We start from the raw sequence: 19279 nt of genomic DNA on the forward strand, positions 1-19279 counted from the left end.
GAAAGCCAGAGAAAACTGGTGTCCATTATAATACACCTGGAATGATATTAGGTAGACGGGATAGAGCTATTGGTCTTTATCTGCCATCATATTCTATGTTTCTAGCTCACTGTATCACAAGTGGGGACTAAAGATTATTTCCAGGTATGTATGTTTTGCAAATTTGCCATTTTATTAATCCAGGTAATACATACTGGAGGCGCAACAGCCAATATTTTCGGAAAGCAAAACAGTGGTATAAAGGTTAAGGAAAAAGATGTCATCACCCTTGGTTCATAGAGGTTGGCAAAATCAGAGAATATGGCTATCAGTAGAACAATCAAATAAGCATTTGTAATAACTCTCAAAAGACAGCAAATGTTTATTAAAAAGAGCAAGAAAAGCAGGCATGCCAGGACAGCAAGGGAAGGAAAAACGAGCTCCCATCAGTAAGTCTGGATACTGGGGGAAAGCCCCTTAAGGCTGGTGCTTCAGCTGTTGGTTGATGATTTTATGCACAAATATTAAACTACATCCACGTTTAACATTTTTGTGACTACCCACGTCTAAGATCGTTACAACCCTGTATGTAATGTGGGAAGAGATGGAGCCTAGTCGCGTGCCTCGATTTCTGCACAGCCGGCCTCAAGAAGACGAGGAGTCAGAGTTTCTGGGAGTAACTGGGGGTGAGGACAAGAAATTTAAAGCAAACAATGCAAACACACACACGTTGGGGCAAGAAACACCCATCTTTTGCTAAGTTTTAATCCCAGCACATTTTCTGTTCCTTATCTCACTGTTATCATGCAGAGCTAGGAGTAAAGAGCATCCTCGGGTGTTCCTGTAATTTCTATCACACTGTATCGTGCTGTGGGAATAAGGAACACTCGGGCGTTTATGCATCGTCTAACCTGATGGTCTGTTTACTGCAGATTTTTGGTAATGACAGGAAAAAATAAGGAGAGGTCCTGTAATGTAATGACGAGCCATTCTCCCATATACTGGTGACATATTCCTCATGGATTTTTATGTTGCAAGTTTTAACAGTGAAGGTAGCCATGGGTCTTATTAAGATGTGAGGGATCACTAGCTACCATGTCGGGTTTTTTCACCGGAGTTAATATTCTCTCTGTCCTTGAGGCAGGATTTCACTGCAACAATTTTCCAGCCACGTTCAAAATACAGAGCGAAGCAAATGGGAAAGCAAAGAAGCATCTGAGCAGGAAGCCGAGTCTTTTTTTTTAGCCACGAGGACTCTAGCAGAAAGGCTCTGGCGCTACCAATTTGGGACCTCCTTTGGTCCCAGGATATCTGCCGTGGCAGCTTCTTCCCCAATGAGGCATTTATTGACGTTGCGAGGAACTTTGGCATATCCTCCATCTGCCCAACTTTCTCCCCAACTGCAAGAAGAGAAAAGAGACAGATGGCTGTCAAGAAAATAATAAATACTGGCATGTAAGGAGCTCACTCTGTCTGCCCAGTTATCCCTATGTTTACTTTTTTTTATCTAAGGATGCCTCCCAGCTATCAACTGTATCAACTTGCTTACCTACACTGCTATCGCTAATGCCATCGCCCTGCCTTACCTATTCCGCCTGCCGCCTCTCCCCCGTTCGTTGCAAGAGATGATGCCCCTTTTTATTCTTAACTGGAAAGGAGGCAATCCTGCAGGCCTTGTTAGAAAACATGCCACACCCCCCCTCTCCCCCCTTATATATGGGAATTTACCTAAGCCATGTCACCATTTCACATTGATTGACCTTGCATATTTTTGTTGGGAACTTGATGTACTTCTCCTCTGGGCAAGATAACTTTGTCTTCCTCCACTTAGGGTCTGCTCACAGCATAGGCAGTCAAGGGTCTGGGGGCTTGTTCCTGTTCTCAGCAAGGATATCCAGAAATGCCCAGAAACCCCAAGATAGCACGGCATTCGGGGGCGCTCCAGGGTGGGGCCGAGGCCTCCGAACCAGCCCCCGGGCCAGAGAATGGTGCACCGGCAGCTGGCCGGTGCGTGCAAGTTACGCTTGCCTCGGACAGGCGTAACTTTATGAACAAAGGTAGGGGGAGGATTTAGTTAGGGCTGGGGGGTGGGTTAGGTAGGGGAAGGGAGGGGAAGGTGGGGGGGCCAGAAAAAAAGTTCCCTCCGAGGCCGCTCCGATTTCGGTGCGGCCTTGGAGGGAACGGAGGCAGACTGCTCGGCTTGGCGCGCGTAGGTTGCACAATTGTGCACCCCTCTGCGCGTGCTGACCCTGGATTTTATAACATGCGCGAGGTAGTGCGCGCAAGTTATAAAATCGGGCGTAGATTTGTTCACGCTGGGTTGGGCGAACAAATCTACGCCCGCGCATAACTTTGAAAATCTACCCCTCAGATTTTTGGGGCTCAGTAATTTGGGTCGTACAGATAGTGAAGTGGACTGAGGCTAGACGCAGTGAGTAGGTTACTGTTCTTTAGCTGAACAGGGAGACCCTTCCTTTGAATACCCCTTCTGTGAACTCTGCCCCTCTCTCTCTATGTATCTCTGGATTCTCATTGCTTGCTGCCCAAATTACAATCCATACCACGGTATAATGCAAAAAATGAATTCTGTTTTTGGGGTTACCAGTCAGAAACTATTTGCAATAATGTAGAGAGCAGAACAAGATTTGTTCACGCTGGGTTGGGCGAACAAATCTACGCCCGCGCATAACTTTGAAAATCTACCCCTCAGATTTTTGGGGCTCAGTAATTTGGGTCGTACAGATAGTGAAGTGGACTGAGGCTAGACGCAGTGAGTAGGTTACTGTTCTTTAGCTGAACAGGGAGACCCTTCCTTTGAATACCCCTTCTGTGAACTCTGCCCCTCTCTCTCTATGTATCTCTGGATTCTCATTGCTTGCTGCCCAAATTACAATCCATACCACGGTATAATGCAAAAAATGAATTCTGTTTTTGGGGTTACCAGTCAGAAACTATTTGCAATAATGTAGAGAGCAGAACAAGATTACTGAATAACTCTGTTTGTCGGGATATGAAATATAACATAAATTTAATGGTACCACAAGATTTATGGTACCATCTCCAACAAACATTTCCCCTTTTTTCGTCCATTCCCTTTCTCCTCCTCCAGACCTTAAGTTATTTCCCAATTACTTCTCCAAACCAAACTCCAACAAGAATGTTGTAGGCTTACATTCCAATTTTGTTCTCACTATATCAGCTGATTCTCAAATGGGACATGTGGCCTAAAACCCTAAAGTATTTCTTGGCGGTCACTAACCCACCTCAGTTTTCTATGTCAAAACGCCCAGTCCCACGCGCGTCTCTCTAGTAGTGCTTAAGACTTTCCCGGCACCCTCCACACTCTGGTGGTACTAGTGAGATATGCTGCGTCTTGGAAACCCCATTCTTTTCCACTCTCTCCTGATCCCCAGCCATTCCCTCTGGAGAAGGAAACACCATGTCCACTTCAGGCCTCGAGCCTCTCCCCTTTAGGAGAAAAAGCCCTGCAGGGCCCACCAGCTTCCTCCTACACCCTGGAAGCATCTCTAGCTCCTCTAAATACTCCCCATTCCTACCAATGGGAACCATGTTATATACTCTCCTTGATCCCTCCTACCCTAGGATCATCTTTGGGCTCTCTGAAGGGGAAACCTACACTAGAATGCCTTGGGAATGCAAGTTAGGACACAATACGAGGCCCATCAAATTAATTGATGTCATCCAGTGACAGCTCTGTGGTACTACAAGCCCAATATCAACTTCTTTTCGATACGTTTCTTTTCCACCCAAAGTTCTTCGAAATACCAACTTGGAGACAGGGACACAATTTGGTAATCCCATCACAGAGGTTTCCATGAACATTCCAGCACCTAGGCCTCCATTTCTCCACCTACTGCTCACTTACCTGCTCAGAAATGCCCTGTGTATCTATAGTGGGTTTGGTTATTATTTTCTGTGATGATGGGCTATTCTAGGCATCTACCATGCTTAAAGTAGGTCAGAAAAAAAATCATAACCCACCTGTTCCTTATTATCCAATAATCTGTACCCTCTTCAGTTCCATATCCAACAATGACTATAGCGTGATTTACTTTTTCTGTACACTCTCCATCATAGATTCCTGTAGAAGACACGAGAAAGGTCTGAGTAAGTGCAAGGATCTTTTATGAATAATTTGGTTTCGCATAGGCCTCGTGCAGGAAAAGATTGTAATCCTCAGTTAAGAGGACTGATTGTAACTTGTCTCTTACCCCTGAATAATTAGAAGAGGCTTGCCATTAAGGACTAGGCGGATCTCAGAGGAAATAACACCAGAGACCGAATTTCACAGTGTACAATGCTTAGGCAGGCCTGGATTTGGAAAATGTAATGTACTGATCAGTATGAAACCATTACCTTTTCCATCAAACAGCTGGAACTCTTCATGAGAACCGATTGCAACCGTGACTGGTCCATCAAAGGCCACAGACATTGCCATGTTCTCTTCGTCTGGTAAGACATAGTATTTTGAAATGTTCATCTTCAGGATTTCATTCTTTTCATACTGACATGCATTGGCCTGCAAATGTAATAGGAAATATAAGGAAGGATCCAAGTTCAGCTTAGGGTTGTCTGGGAAGAACATTGTCAGGTAGCACTAATGGGTCATCCGTAACAAACTGCTAAATGGTCTAATCCAGGTGAGAAAGGTGGAGGTGAATCCCGCTCATTAGCCTCTATCTTGGAGTAAACTGGTACGATTCATTTACCGGAGCATTGGCCTCTGCATGGACGAGGTGATTATGCCGACATGAAAGATGGATGGGGAGATTTACCCAATACATCTGTTTGGACTAGGAGAGAGGATCAAATTGGCTATGGTTAAAAGGGTAAATATCTTTCTTTTGTATACAGAGAGTTCTGATTCAGAAAATATCTGGGTTTTAGGGGAAGGGATAAAGGGCTCTGCAGCACTTTCTGAGAATGTTACCTTGGGGTGCTTGCACAGTAGTGACTGCTACCTAAGGGGCCATTGCAATACAGTGTGCTCAGCCGAACGCACCGTATAACCCGCAGTTGGACGCGGGTTGTATAGGTGCTACGTAATCCCCTTATGCTTTTAGCATGGTGCGGTTTCCTGCTAGGTCAGCCTATAGCTTGGTATTCACCCATGTGTGAAGGCCACCATCCTGCTTGTCCTTGGAGAAAGCAGAGTTGCATACCTGTAATAGTTATTTTCTAAGGACCGCAATATGTTAGTTCACCCACCTCCCCTGGGAGTTGGTTTCTCCATGTATGAGCTATATCATGGACTGAGGGACTCTGGCTGGGGGGGGCAGGGTGATGACTTCAGCTGCACGTGCTCAGTACGGCCTGTTTGAAAGTTCTAGATTCTTTGAGATCAAAGTTCTGTGCCGGGCTCCATCTGATGATGTCACCCATGTGTGAGGACTGACATCCTGCTGTCCTGGGAGAACACCTGTTACAGGTAAGCAACTCTGCTGTTTTTAAAGTGTAAACCAGTTTGCATTTACCTATTCCAGTCCATTCACTATTTTATAAACCTCTATCATATCTCTTCTCAGTTGTCTCTTCTCCAAGCTGAAGAGTCCTAACCTCTTTAGCCTTTTCTCATAGAGTTGGTTTCTCCATATGTTAGCTATATAATAGACTGAGGAGCTCTGCCTAGGAGGCAGGGAGGTGACTACAGCTGCACATGCTCTGTAGAGCATGGTGAAAGCTCTAGAATCTTTGAGATCACAGTTCCATAAAAGGCTCCATTGGTTGATATCATCTATGTGTGAGGACTGACATCCTGCTGTCCTGGGAGAATGCCTGTTACAGGTAAGCAATTCTGCTTTACTTTTATATACTGCTATATTTCTTCTCTGATTTTACTGTTGTTTTTTCCTGCTAAGTGATTTGCACATGTCCACTGGATATGGAAGTCACTTCATTTGGGTTCACTGACATTTTTATGTGACATGTCTAAGTATTTGAGAAATGCAACAGTATCGGTTGCACTTACCCGTTCTTCATATTCATACTCATTCCGCTTCATGATGCCATGGTCACTGATATAGCGAAAGGCATTCCTGGGGAGACCCCCGCAGCATGCTTCATCTACACGGTCACAGTCTAGTAGCTGCTGCTCACTCAGTTTGATGAGCTCCTTGTATTTTATACAGTAACGAGATTCAAGGACTGCCACCTGAGAAGTGAGAAAAGATACATACATTTGGGATGGCATTATTATCTTTATTCTGGGTTGGTGCTACTTTTCTTCCCTGTTCAAATGACCACTGGGGATAGCCATGGCCAGTGGTAGAGCCTACAAATCAGCACATGATCACTGGTCCCACATTGACCTTGCCTCCCCCAGGGATTTCCTTACTGAACAGAAAGTCTGTGCTTGAGGAAGTGGTGGGGCCCTTGAAATCCCTGTGAGCACATTCTGGCTCACAAATCCTATTCTTTGACTGCTATCACCCTTTTCAGGCAGAGAATGATGAGGTAGGGTAGGCTGTTTTTTTTTATTTATAAGATTTTCCAATATAAACATCAGAACAATTATGAAAAGTTAAGAAACACAACATTCTCAACAGAAATCCAGAATAAATTTAACAATTAAACTTCAGTCCATACTAATGGGGTAGAGTGAACACATGCCAAAGAAATTAAATCAAAAGGATATCAGAAAATAAGACAAAAACACTACTGTAGGAAGAGGTTGATGGTGGTCTACTAGGGGAAGGAAAAGGAAAGAAAAGACCAAGAGTCGGGTTAATCAACATTTCTCTATGAGTTATAATTATGAGACCATTTCTTCAGTGAGGGGAGTAGTCTAGTGGTTAGAGTAGTGAGCTACAAACCAGGATTCAAATCTCACTGCGGCTCCTTACGACCTTTGTAAGCTACGGCTCACTAATGCTGTTATTACAGATGGTAATACAATATAGAAATAGAATTGTATTTCTTTATTCTCTTATATTCTAATTTCTGGTAAAGAAATCTCTAGCTGTAGAAGGCCGAGTTGCAAAACCCAGCCAGCCCCTCCCCTTTTCCCCTTTTCCCCTCTTCCCCCCCCCCCCCCCTTCTTGCTGAGAAACACTAACTACACAGCACTATATATTATGCTTAGGCTGGCACAGACAAGGAAAGGAATGTGTAAGGATGAATCTCCTCCCACATCCCTCCCTGCACCTGATTCTAACAAAGACTTTTTCATAGCAGTACAAACTAACAAGAAAAATTGCCATTTAGGAACAGCATGTGGGCAGACAGGATGAAGGACGCAGCAAAAGTACATCCAGTTTTTAGGTTAAAATTGAAAATTGAAACGTGGCATTAGAATATGATGTTTAAGCAAAAAGAAATTGAAGCAGAACATAGAAGCACGATATCTCCATATTTGGAAGTCTGAAACGCATGAGAAATGCCTGAAGCAGGGATAACACTGAAATGAAGGCATCAGATAGGTTGAGTATTCTGAGATGGGGAGGAGTAAAATGAAAAGCGAGTGTACAATAATAAGCTGTTTTAGCTTTGTGGGTGTGCCTACTTCCGTATGACACCCATACTTGCAAGTTTGTAAAATAAAGAAATAAATTGTCTCACCAACTCTTTGTGCTCACTCTATAATTTTTGAGAAGTGCACTACCCCTTCTTACACCTTGGATAAGTCACTTCACCCTCCAGTACTTCAGGTACAAACTCACTGGGTCATTTATCATTTTGTATTAGATCCCCACTAACTTCAATGCAAAAGAAAAAACAGGCCTGCCCCATTGTGGAATCCTGGGCCCAATGCTGGGGCCCAGCCCATGGCCAGGTTCCATTGCAAAGGACTACGCCCAATGCTGGGGTCCAGCCTGAGCTTGATTCCTGTCACCAAAGCTTAGGCCTGATGCTGGGGCCCAGACCTCTGAGATGGGATTCAGGCTTGGGCTGGATCCCAGTGTCAGAACTAGGCCTAGGCCTGGGCTTTAGTGACGGGATGCAGGTTTTGAGCCAGGAATCAAGTTTAGGCAACAGGACTCAGCCTTAGGCAAGGCCTTGACATTGGGCCTAGACCTAGGTCCAGGCCTCTGAGATGGGACCTGGTCTCGGGCCTGGGCCTCAGTGATGAGACCACCTTTGACCAAGGCCCGGTGTTAGTCCTAGGTCTTGCCAACCTGATCTGGCCTTGGGCTGAGCCCTGGTGATGGGCCTTGGCCTAGGTCTCATGTCTGAGCCTGGGCCCAGGCTCAGGCCTAATAAAATCTGCTGCCTGAGCAAAAATATATGCACACATGTTGGACAAATGATATAGACTGACGTCTTTACCGTGGCAAATGCCCAGCAGGAGCCACAGTAGGCCCCTTGGTTCCTGACTGGGGTGACGCACTTCTCTTTCCGCCAGTCAACCTCGTCAGGAATGTTCAAAGAAGTTTTGCGTCTGTAGCTTCGTGCTTTTGTCTTTCTTGACTCTATGGGTAACAGGCAATTTCTTGAGTTCCGGTCCTCAGAGCTCTGTAGGAGTTCAAATATAAAATAATGGAAAACTGAAAGCAGGAAAGAGCTTAGGGCAAAGAAGAACAATAGAAAACTTACTGAGAGTGCTTGAAGTTGAAAAGTGACATGAAAAAGTATAGTGTGCTAGAGTGACCCTCAGAAACAGGGAATGCTCTTGAAATGAGGGCTTTGGAGGGTGGGGGTTAGGGATCAGAGTGGGAAGGGGGCTATTTCTTTTTATGATACGGATGTAGGCGAAGGGACTGGGGCGGCTGTCCAGCCACAAGTATTTTTTTACATTGGGTGGGAGGGATAGAGTGTATTGCTGATTTGGGGGCAAGGTCTGGTTGGCACCATTTTGGAAAATGGTGCCAATTGAGCCTAAGGCTAGTGGGCCCTCCAGACCCTTTTCTTTTGTAGATATGCATCTTTGGGGATAATGGGGTGTGTGGGGGCCCCCACTAGGTCACTACTGTTATTTTTGGTCTTTTGGGGGTGGGTAGGTTGAGGGAGGCCCTACTGGTCTATTTTTATAATAGAAAGGGGGACAGAGGTGGGGGTTACTATTTGGGAAGGGAATTTGGCATAACTACGGCGATGGGTGGTGCGGTGGTGTAGTCATGCGGCAACGTAAACATTTAATTTTTTGGGGGGTGAGGCTACATCAATTGGCAGCCCCAGGATGAGCAGGGGGGCTAATAAGACCCCCGATGATTTTTTTTGTCATTCTAGGGGTGGGTGCCATGTTGGGCTGCAACGTTAAGGCGATGGCAGCCCATGGGTTGGGGATCATCATTGTGTTTTGTTTATACCTCTGCTGATTTTTTTCTCTCATGGCCTTTTTTCTCAAGACAAAAGAACATGATGATACAGCAGCGATATTTTGTTGGGAAGGGGTAATATATCGTGGGACAACCATCACCCCACCCCCACAATATTGGGCCCCTTCCGCGATAAAATATCGCAGCTTAGTGAATCTAGGTCTAACGGGGTCATTTATCAAAATGCTATATGGTGTTTTCGCATGCATTAAGGCGTTTTTGCATGCGTTAAGCACCTTTAAAGTGTGCGAAAACACCTTAACACGTGCAAAAATGCCTTTAATGCATGCAAAAGCACCATAACGCACGGTGCGATGCAAATCAGCAAAAGGGGAGAAGTTTGGGGCAGGCTTTGTAGCCAAGTGGGCTGGGTTCATAGTTTTGTGAAGCCATATCGCACAGTTTTAACGTGGATTTTAACTATACCTTTTTCATTTGTGTTAAGCCGTGTGATTGGGGGGGGGGGGGGGGGGGGAGAGAGAACCTAGCCTAGCCATAATGTCCTCACACTAGGTAGGTATTTATATCTCTATAGGAGGCCCACCTAGTAACTCCAGGTGGAGAGTTCATCAAGCTAGGTTGAGAGAACATTGTACAAATCTCATCTTTGGGTGAATTTCCTCATTCCAAAGGCCATCAAATCTTCACAAGAGAGCACTGTGCTGTTCGTACATCTCACTTTGAATGTCTAAGTGGCTCCTAACCCCTACAGCAATACCTAACCTTCACCTCGAGTTACTAGGTGGGCCTCCCATAGAGATATAAATACCTGTCTAGTGTGAGAGCATTATGGCTTCTCTCTCTCTCTCTCTTTCTTTCTCTTTTTAGGAGGGCTCTCCAGGAGCTTAAAAATGGTCTCCCAGTGGTTGTATGCAGGAAATACAACTATTCTTGTACTTATCGCAAAGTGCGAAAAAGTTATCACAATTTGTGCTAATACCTATGCGAAGCGCTAAGATTAGTGCACTTTGCGATAACTGCCTATTACCATAAAACATGCTCCTTTGCCTATCGCATGCGATATTTAGTCCATTTTGATAAATCCAGGCCTAAGTTAGGTGCTCTGGTCTTTTCTGAAAATTGACCTATAGGTGTACGGTTTTCAGATAATGATAAATTGAGCTATAATGAATCATTTTATACACTTCCTTGAATATATGCTTCATTTTCCCCTCCAATAAATACTTCATCCTCACCATGTCTGCAAAGTGATTCATTGTCAGCCGGAATTTCTTCTTTCCTTGATCAGCCAACTGGTTGTGTTCCAGGACTTTTTTCCTAGTGGCTTCCCAGTTTTCTCTTCTATGTGTCTCCTCCTCCAGGGTCGCATAGTTCTTTTCTGTTAGTTTTAGTTAGAATTATTAGAACATTAATGTGCATCACTGTTGTTATCATTGGATCATCTTGGTATTACCAACATTATTACTGTTACCAGAAGTTTCCTAAGTAATATTATTGCTTCATCATCTCATTGTCCTTTTCAAAGCTGCTATCACCTCCACTAGAAAATTAATAATAATGAAAGAAAATTAGAAGTTTCTTATTTTTCTTTTACAGTTTTGAATGATTAAAAAAGGTTATCTATGGAAATTTGCTAATTTATTCATTTTGTAATATGAACTGTTTGGCTATGCTAGATTATACATAGTGACTTATTTATTTCAACAAAAAAACAAAAAAGAGAGATAAGAAGCAGAAAAGTTATTTAACCTGTCTTCATAAAAAAATTTTATTTGAAGAAAAAAGAACACGGCATCAGAAGTAATTGGTGTAACCCAGTGTACATCCGCCGCCTCTCACCATGTAATGGGCCACAAGCGATATCAGCCTTAGACACCTGAAATTTCATTTATTTGCCGGTTCAAATACCATATTCCTCTCTTCATCAAAACTAAACACACCTTTCCAACAAATAACAAACTAAAGTGTATCTCCCATCACTATCGTGTTGAATAACCTCAACCAAATTTCAAATATAATTACTTATCTTGCAGAATTCATGAAACATGTATAAAAGTTGTGTGAAAAAAGTGTCCCTTTTCGCTGACTATTCAAAACTCAAAGGACCCAACATGAGCTCATGTTTTGGTGGTCTACACCACCTACCTCAGGGATAATATGAACAGGGACAAATACTCTAATACATCTGGTTGCCCACAAAAAGGGTCAGCAATCTTCAAATACTCTTGGGCCGCACATCTAACCCGCTGTAGTAATAATAATGGAGGGATATCTGCTTTTTTGTTGTCAGTTTGACTTGTTTATTTCAACATTATTATTGTTGTCGTTACCATCCTCTATATTACATTTTCCATCATTGCTATTGTCCAACTCGCTACTTCCTTCATCTCAATAATTGTCATCGCCAACATGGTAACTATCACTAATGTAATTATCATTATCATTGCCAAAATCATTATTACTGTCATTACCATAATTACCATATAAACGTAAATCATTATAGCATTATAATCAACATCATCTTTATCCTTTTCATGATCAACATAATCATCAATAATTACAATTATCTTAATTACCACCATTATCTACATGACTATCATAATCAATCATCTTAATCATCAGCAGAATAAGTGATGGATAATATGTTCTTAAATTGGGCTGCAATTTTACCATTTCAGCTCCATGATGTCATTTTTTTATGATGCTATTATATTTTGATGAGTAAGATGATATTCAATAACACAATGACTGCATACAACAAAACATCTTCAGCATCTGTATCAGCAATTGCACTGTCTTCATCATCAACCTAATTATCAAATTTACTCTCTGTATTATCGTCACTGTGGTGAACATCACAAGTATTTCACTGTAGGTTATGACTGCAGTGGACACGACAGTGAACTTTCCAACTGAAATTGTGTTGCCACAAGAAAGAGCAAACAGTTGCTACCTGGTGGGCAGCGGGTCCCAAAGTCATTGCAGATTTTACAGACATGACAATGATTTGCTAAGAACTTCTATTAACGTAATAATTAGTATGAAATGAGTATGTGATAGTGTAACTGACATTTCATCAGTATCATAGTAATCCATTAAAATAGTGAAATTAAAAGACAGCAAAACGTTGAAACCTATATTCTGTATATATAATTATATATATATGGCCTGTGACTGGAAAAACTAAGTATACAGACTCTGTATACAGAGTCTTCTACACACTCATATGTTCAGATATTTATATAATTACTTATCTTGCAGAATTCATGAAACATGTATAAAAGTTGAGTGAAAAAAGCTAGGGTGAGAGTACACTGTAGAAATCTCATCTTTGTGTACCTTTCCTCATTCCAAATCACATCAAATCTTCACTGATGTGTACTGTACTGTTCGTACATCTGCCTGTGCATGTAAAACTGGCCCCAAAACCATAGACCACCATCAAAACTTCACCTCGAGTTACTAGATGACCCTCCTGTAGTGGTGTAAGTGGATGACTAATATGTGAGCCACCCCAGAGCCTCTCTCTCTCTCTCTCTCTCCCTCTCCCTCCTCTACTCCCGAATACACCGCATGCATTGTGGTACCACACACACAGCATTACCACCTCTCATTAACTCCTCCCAAAATCCACTCACCTGAATACACTCTGCAAATTTGCAAACACAGTGCACGCTGTGATAAATAACGCATGCGTTATGACAGGGCCCTAACACCATTTGATGAATGACCCTGTTAGATTGTGAGACTTTTAGGGACAGGGAAAAGCCTACAGTATCTGAATGTCATCTGCTCTGAAGTGTTTGAAAGGCAGAATATAAATAAATTGGATTGGAAGAAGGTAGAATCTGCTCAATCGATAATTTGCTATTATTAAAGGTTTATAAAAGCTCCGTCTATGATACTACACTCCAGGGCAGAGTAAATCATAAGATGCCATCAGTTTCGCCTTGTTCCTCGCAGCACAACTGAGCTATGATGTTATCCCAATATCCCATGCTATACTTCATTGTGTATTACTGCTGGAGTAATAATTGGGAATAATCGTGTTTTCTACGTACCGTATTTATTCTTCCACATTTTCCACTCGTCTTCCAGGAATTCTGAAGACATAGCACTGCAGCCTACAATCCATGCCAGTAAAAGCAGCGCGTTCACCTTGTCCATCCTAATAAAACAAACCTGCTTAGAATTGGAAAAAACCTCATCCCATCACTATATCTGGCAGAGAGCAGTGAAAGCTGCCAAACCAGGTTTTTCCCCCCCACTGTCTGATCTTTTAGCAAGTTGCTTAACCCCCATGTTTGAATGCAGGTTTTAAGCTCTTCAGGCCAGTGACCAGGTAGCTCTGCATTTCATCTGGTACTGCAGCCTGTGCTGTGTTTATGATGCAAACCTCCTTTCAGATGTGTTTGTTCTAGTATTATTTACTTCTGGAATAACTTATTCAGAAAGTAAATTCCCTCTTTGGAAGAATTAATTATTCCACTATTAATGTGGAACTTGTTCTCTGCTTTCCAGCATGAACACAAGCAGACAGGGTCTGCAGGACTGAGTAAGAGAGCTCAGTGTCCATCACTGCTTTCTGCATCCAAGCCCTTAGCTAATGCCATGGTCTGGCCAGACTGAGAGCCCAAGGTGCAATGTCTGAGCTTGAGAAAGTGGGGATTCCCTCTAGGTCCGAGCCACTTATATCTTAAGTAAAGAAGAAGTTTCTCGTGTCCTTGTCACTTCCTGGGCTCTGTTCCCTGGGGCTCAGACTTATTCTCTAATAATAGAGGAAAACCTTCACTTTTTCATTCCCACAATTATCCCTGGCTAAATTCAACTAGATGCAAACAGACTTTTGGAGAAAAAAGTCTGCCTTGAAATTTTGAAAAAAACAAAAGAAAAATCCTAGATATATTTGTTCTCAACGTACATGGTAGGTATTTCTCAGAGAAACATTTAGGTATTCATATAACGTCTGCTAATTTTTTAAACAACATTTTTCAAAATGTTGACATTTGGCTACCATTGAACAAATAATTCTAGCGTATTCTTACCTGACTTCTTGACTTGCCAGACTATAATGACTGAATGATCTCTTCTCCAGATTAGCTCTGTAGGACAATGCCGTCTATTATAAAGGCAGCTATGAATGTTAGCCAGTAAGACTGTTTTCCTGTTTCATTGTCTTATCAGATTTCCTAAAGGTTAAATGTCATGATAAGATGATGGATGGGTCTATCAGGGTTTGCAGCTGATATGATAGGCCAACGTTCAGTGGCCAGGAAGATTCCACAATCTTAACGGTACTGAAATGGAAAGTGGTGTTGACGCATAATAACAACTTTAGTCAGTATGAAGTTTTGGGCTGTGGGAATGCTGAGAACCATTTCAGACTCAGGCTCTTGCCTTTTGTGTTGGAAGTGATGCTGAAATAGTAGTCTCATCCCTCAGGGGAGGAAGCGTCAAGTGTTCCTGTAACAGAAACACCTAGCAGCAGATCGTGTAAATATGGCGCCAGGAGTTGTAGTCTCTCACCCAGAAGAAGGCCTTTTTAGTTTTAGGTCAGTGACATAGCTGGAAAGGTCAGAAAAAAAACCTGAGATCCATCAAGCCCTTTGTATAGTAAGACCGAGGTTAGCAGTGAACAGAATCACTGGGTACCCACTAAAGCCTCTTCTGAAGCACGGTGCATAAATTCCGTTCCAGCCTCAAATACTTTGATTGGCTTAAATCCTTGGCGCATTGGTTTTCCTTGTGTAGTCTATGTACACCGTCATACCTGTCTTCTTCTGACAGATTATGGGGAACATACAGATTTCTCTGGCTGGTAGATGGATCCAGTGTCCCCATAGCTGGATTATCCCAGCAGAGGCAGAACCGTAACTGACAGAACCTTGATATCAGTGGCAAGAGCTAGAGTGAGGGAGGCTGAGAACAAACCAAACCAAAGAACCCAGCAAGAGATGATGTCTTTGAAAAATCTAAGCAGCATTTAGGACAATGGCAGGGTAGACCAACTTGGAAGCAATCTGAACATGTGTAATCCATAAGCAGAATCATCTTATATTTTCACACTTCAATACACTTTACACCCTTTGCTTTTTTGAAATCCCCTGTCTTAAGTCTCCTTTTCAGCTGTCTGTACTGTATTTATGCTTTACTTGTGGCAATGAGATAATCTGTTCTGGTTTGTGATGAAGATCCACACTTCAGCTATCTATGCTGTATTCATGCTGCTTGAACTCAATCACATCTCACATATAGCGGAAGAATATAGTTTGCGGGTGATACCTTTGAGAAATTTTGTGACTCTCTAAGTAACATCCAAGCACGCTGGAATGATCAATGAAAATCAATCCTCAATATCATACGATATGTTCTGTGATCTTTGGAGGAGAAATCCATTACCTGCTATTAATTAAGTTGACTTAGAAAATAGCCACTGCTATTACTAGCAAAGGTAACATGGAATCGTTTTTGGGTACTTGCCAGGCTCTTATGGCCTGGATTGGCCTCTGTTGGAAACAGGATGCTGGGCTTGATGGACCCTTGGTCTGACCCAGCATGGCATGTTCTTATGTTCTTACCCAATATTCGGTTCACTGTCTTTCCAGATTTTTAAAATATAAAAACGCTTATAAACTTACATGGAGACAAATCTTAGCTAAATGGAAACTTTGCAAGGCTTAGTTGCGCCTTACACAGCTAAAGAAAGGAGTTAAGTGGATAGATGAGTGAAGTGAATTTCAGTCTCCTGGAAGAATGCGTGCACCTGTAGCTCCGGAGGGGCATTTCAGGGATATGGGTGGCTAATTAGCAAATGGCCCGGGTAGTACTCGCAAATCATGCAGGTTTGAAAATTCAGGTAAAGTACGCCTTTTAAAACTCCAGCATAGTTTGCCTCTGCGATTTAGAAAATAGTGCCTGTATTTTTACAAATATACTGTACATATATGAGTGCTATTTATCTCCCCTGACCTACATGCGCCTCTCTGCGTGTGAATAAAAGCACATGTTGTGAACCCCGGGCTTACCCATCACATACCGTTGTAAGGGAGAAAATTCCCAGAGAGGGCAATATATGACTTTCAGACCTTTCCTCCCCACTATATGTAATCACCAAAGGACACAGAAAGCTGAATGAGAGCAGCATTTTCCAAGACGTTACTAAAAATGGGAGGGAAGAACTGGAACTTGGAAATTCCTTACGATTTTCAGATTTTATTTTTTTTTTTTAGAATGGGCCAGATAGTTGCAGGTTTCAATACTGGGGTTGTTCCTTCAATATCGAAAATGGCAACTGCTCTCGTTCAGCTTCCTGTATTCTTTAATAATTGCATAGTGCTAGATCAACTTCAGTTTGTTTCTGCAGATATCACAGCACAGAGACCACCCCCCTTCCTTTCCAGCCTGAACATCATTTTCCGGGGACAGAATATAGGCTAATTCTCCTCGCTATAGCTTCTGCATTTGATACGGTAAATCACAAGATTTTTCTCTCTATCGAGGCTGGAATAGGAGGAACGGTACTGAATTAGTTAAATTCTTACAAGTAAACTTTCAAAGGCCCATGCGCGCAAATACCGGTGGCCGAGCGCACGCATTTTCTAAAAGGGCCTGGCCACATGCGTAACTCCAGAGGGAGCAGCAAGTTAAAAAATAAAAAAATAAATTTAGAGTTAGGTAGGGGGTGTAGAGGTCGAGGAGGAGAGGGGAAGAGGTAGGAAGGGTAGGGTTAGGCCTAGGAAAGTTCTCTCCCAGTCCACTCCTTAATTGGAGCGGACTGGGAGGGCACTGGGCGAGGCCCGATTGCGTTTGCCGCTCATGGGCTTTTAAAACTTCCCTCCGTTGCGCGTGGAGGAGGCCATCCTCCCACGCATGCCGACACGTGCGTGTTATAAAATAGCTGCATCCATGTGCGTGCGCCAGGAACCGTGCTCACACGGACGAGCGCATGCCCCTTTGAAAATCAAACCCTTATTTTCTAAATAGATCACAGCAGGTTAGGATGCACTCTGAAGCATTGTCTTGGCATACTTTATCTACCGGGGTACCTCCGGGATCTGCCCTTTCAGCGGCCCTGTTTAATATACTCACGTTACTGCTCTGTAGATTATTGGCCTCACTGAGCATCTCCTTCAAACTGGTGGCCAATTTCCCTGTTAAGATCTTCTTTGTCTGACACATTCAATTTTGCGTCATTCTGTCTATCTGCGGTTAGTAACTGGCTAATTTGCACCCGGTTATCATTAAACATTAACAAGACAGAAATACTGGCTGTCAGCAGATATCCATCATCTGATATAGAAGCATAGAAATGACGGCAGAAGAAGACCAAACGGCCCATCCAGTCTGCCCAGCAAGCTTTGCATTTTTTTTTCTCATACTTATCTGTTTCTCTTGGTTCTTAGTAACCTTTTGGTTCTATTTCCCTTCTACCCCCACCATTAATGCAGAGAGCAGTGTTGGAACCACATCTAAGTGAAATATTTAGCTTAATTAGTTAGGGTAGTAACCACCGCAATAAGCAAGCTACACCCATGCTTATTTGTTTACCCAGACTATGTAATTCAGTCCTTGTTGGTTGTCTGTATATAGATCCACTTTTCTTCATTCCCCCTGCCGTTGAAGCAGAGAGCTATGCTGGATATATCTTCTGTTTTTTCTTTTGAAGGCCATAAAATGTGCATTTCTCAGACTGTATGTTGGCTAAAATAGCCTCTTTCACCTCACCTTTTAACCTTGCTGGCAATCATTTGGCCTTCCTTCCACCTTTCTTAATGAGTGGAATACATATGGACTGCACCTCTAGGATTGTATTTTTAAACAATGTCCATGCCTGTTGTAGACTTTTAACCTTTGCAGCTGCACCTTTCAGTTTTTTTCTATTTTCCTCATTTTAGCAAAGTTTCCCTTTTGAAAATTTAGTTTTTAGAGCTGTAGATTTACATATTGTGCCCCTTCCAGTCATTAATTCAAATTTTATCATGTTATGATCACTATTTCAAAGTGGCCCCACCACCATTACCTCTCTCACCAAATCCTGCATTCTGCTAAGAATTAGATCTAAAATAGCTCCCTCTCTTGTTGGTTCCTGAATCAATTGCTCCATGAAGCAATCATTTATTACATCCAGGAACTTTACATCTCTAGCATCTCCTAATTTTACATTTACCCAGTCAATATTGGGGTAATTGAAATCTAGTAAAGCAAAAAACAATTGGCTAAAAATAAACTACTCCCCTATAAAGATATCTTAGTTAATACAGAAGGGTAAGTGTAAAGTCAATTTCAAACAAATCCTAATATATATATTTTTCAACAGAGACTTTAATATTTTTTTTAACAATTTATAAAGTGATTTTTATTACAACACTCATTCAATGCGCATACATTTTTCTTTCATAAATATAACATTTTTATATCAAAAATATAAAACTCACCATAGAAATATGAACAGGTCGGCTATTTTGATTGACAACTTAGTTCTTTAAAAATGGCGCCAAGACGGCAGTATTTCCGCTGATACCGGAAATGCACGCTGCTAAGCCATTATGCTGAAAAACAAGTACTGTCTACGAGAAAGTAAGTGTGTTCCCTGATTTCTATAAATAATTGACGTTTGTCCAAGTATTTTGAATGATTTGAAATGAAATGGAACTTCTACAAGCAGTAATTTTGAACCTATTTCATGTTTCAGTGATTTAGGCCTTGAAAAAGGATTGTTTCGTAATCTGAAACATGGCTCCGTGTCGGGCAGCTTTATGGAACTATGTGAAAGAAGTGGCTTCCATACACTAAGCTAAGTATTAGCATTAAATCATAAAAAGTGCACATTATTGGTGGTATCACTATTGGAGAAGCTTTTTGCAAACAAAAAACTACAACAAAAATAATGCATCAATATTGACCAATGATTAAATATAAGGTTGAGAATGAAAGTGAAATTATGCTATATGATGACACCTATTATGATGGTCAATGAAGCCTAATGGGTATATCGATCTGAAAGGTTGTTGGTGAAGGATATAAGTATTGGGACACTGTGGTACTCTTTATGATTTTCGGGATAA

The 19279-nt window shown here is 42.1% G+C and overlaps 1 protein-coding gene across 1 annotated transcript; it reads right to left on the reverse strand.

The window, feature by feature from the left end:
* Window positions 1–149: 149 nt before the first annotated feature.
* Window positions 150–14377, reverse strand: LOC115075212 (ervatamin-B-like). The gene is made up of 8 exons (XM_029575481.1): window positions 14261–14377; window positions 13277–13383; window positions 10451–10593; window positions 8266–8451; window positions 5969–6151; window positions 4357–4519; window positions 3982–4081; window positions 150–1379 (listed from the first exon to the last, which is right to left on the reverse strand). Exons 2-8 carry the CDS (start codon window positions 13380–13382, stop codon window positions 1256–1258), a joined length of 1005 nt encoding a protein of 334 aa, XP_029431341.1. The 5' UTR covers window position 13383; window positions 14261–14377; the 3' UTR covers window positions 150–1255.
* Between the last annotated feature and the right edge of the window lie 4902 nt (window positions 14378–19279).

The sequence above is a fragment of the Rhinatrema bivittatum genome, chromosome 13 (genome assembly GCF_901001135.1).
Source record: "Rhinatrema bivittatum chromosome 13, aRhiBiv1.1, whole genome shotgun sequence".
Lineage (NCBI taxonomy): Eukaryota > Metazoa > Chordata > Amphibia > Gymnophiona > Rhinatrematidae > Rhinatrema > Rhinatrema bivittatum.

Excerpts from the sequence above, each read along its gene's own strand:
- LOC115075212 (XM_029575481.1), bottom strand. The coding sequence starts at position 13,382 with ATGGACAAGGTGAACGCGCTGCTTTTACTGGCATGGATTGTAGGCTGC. Across the intron at positions 8,452-10,450 it reads TGAATCACTTTGCAGACATG|AGCTCTGAGGACCGGAACTC; the intron begins GTGAGGATGAAG and ends GAACTCCTACAG. Across the intron at positions 4,520-5,968 it reads AGTATGAATATGAAGAACGG|GCCAATGCATGTCAGTATGA; the intron begins GTAAGTGCAACC and ends TTACATTTGCAG.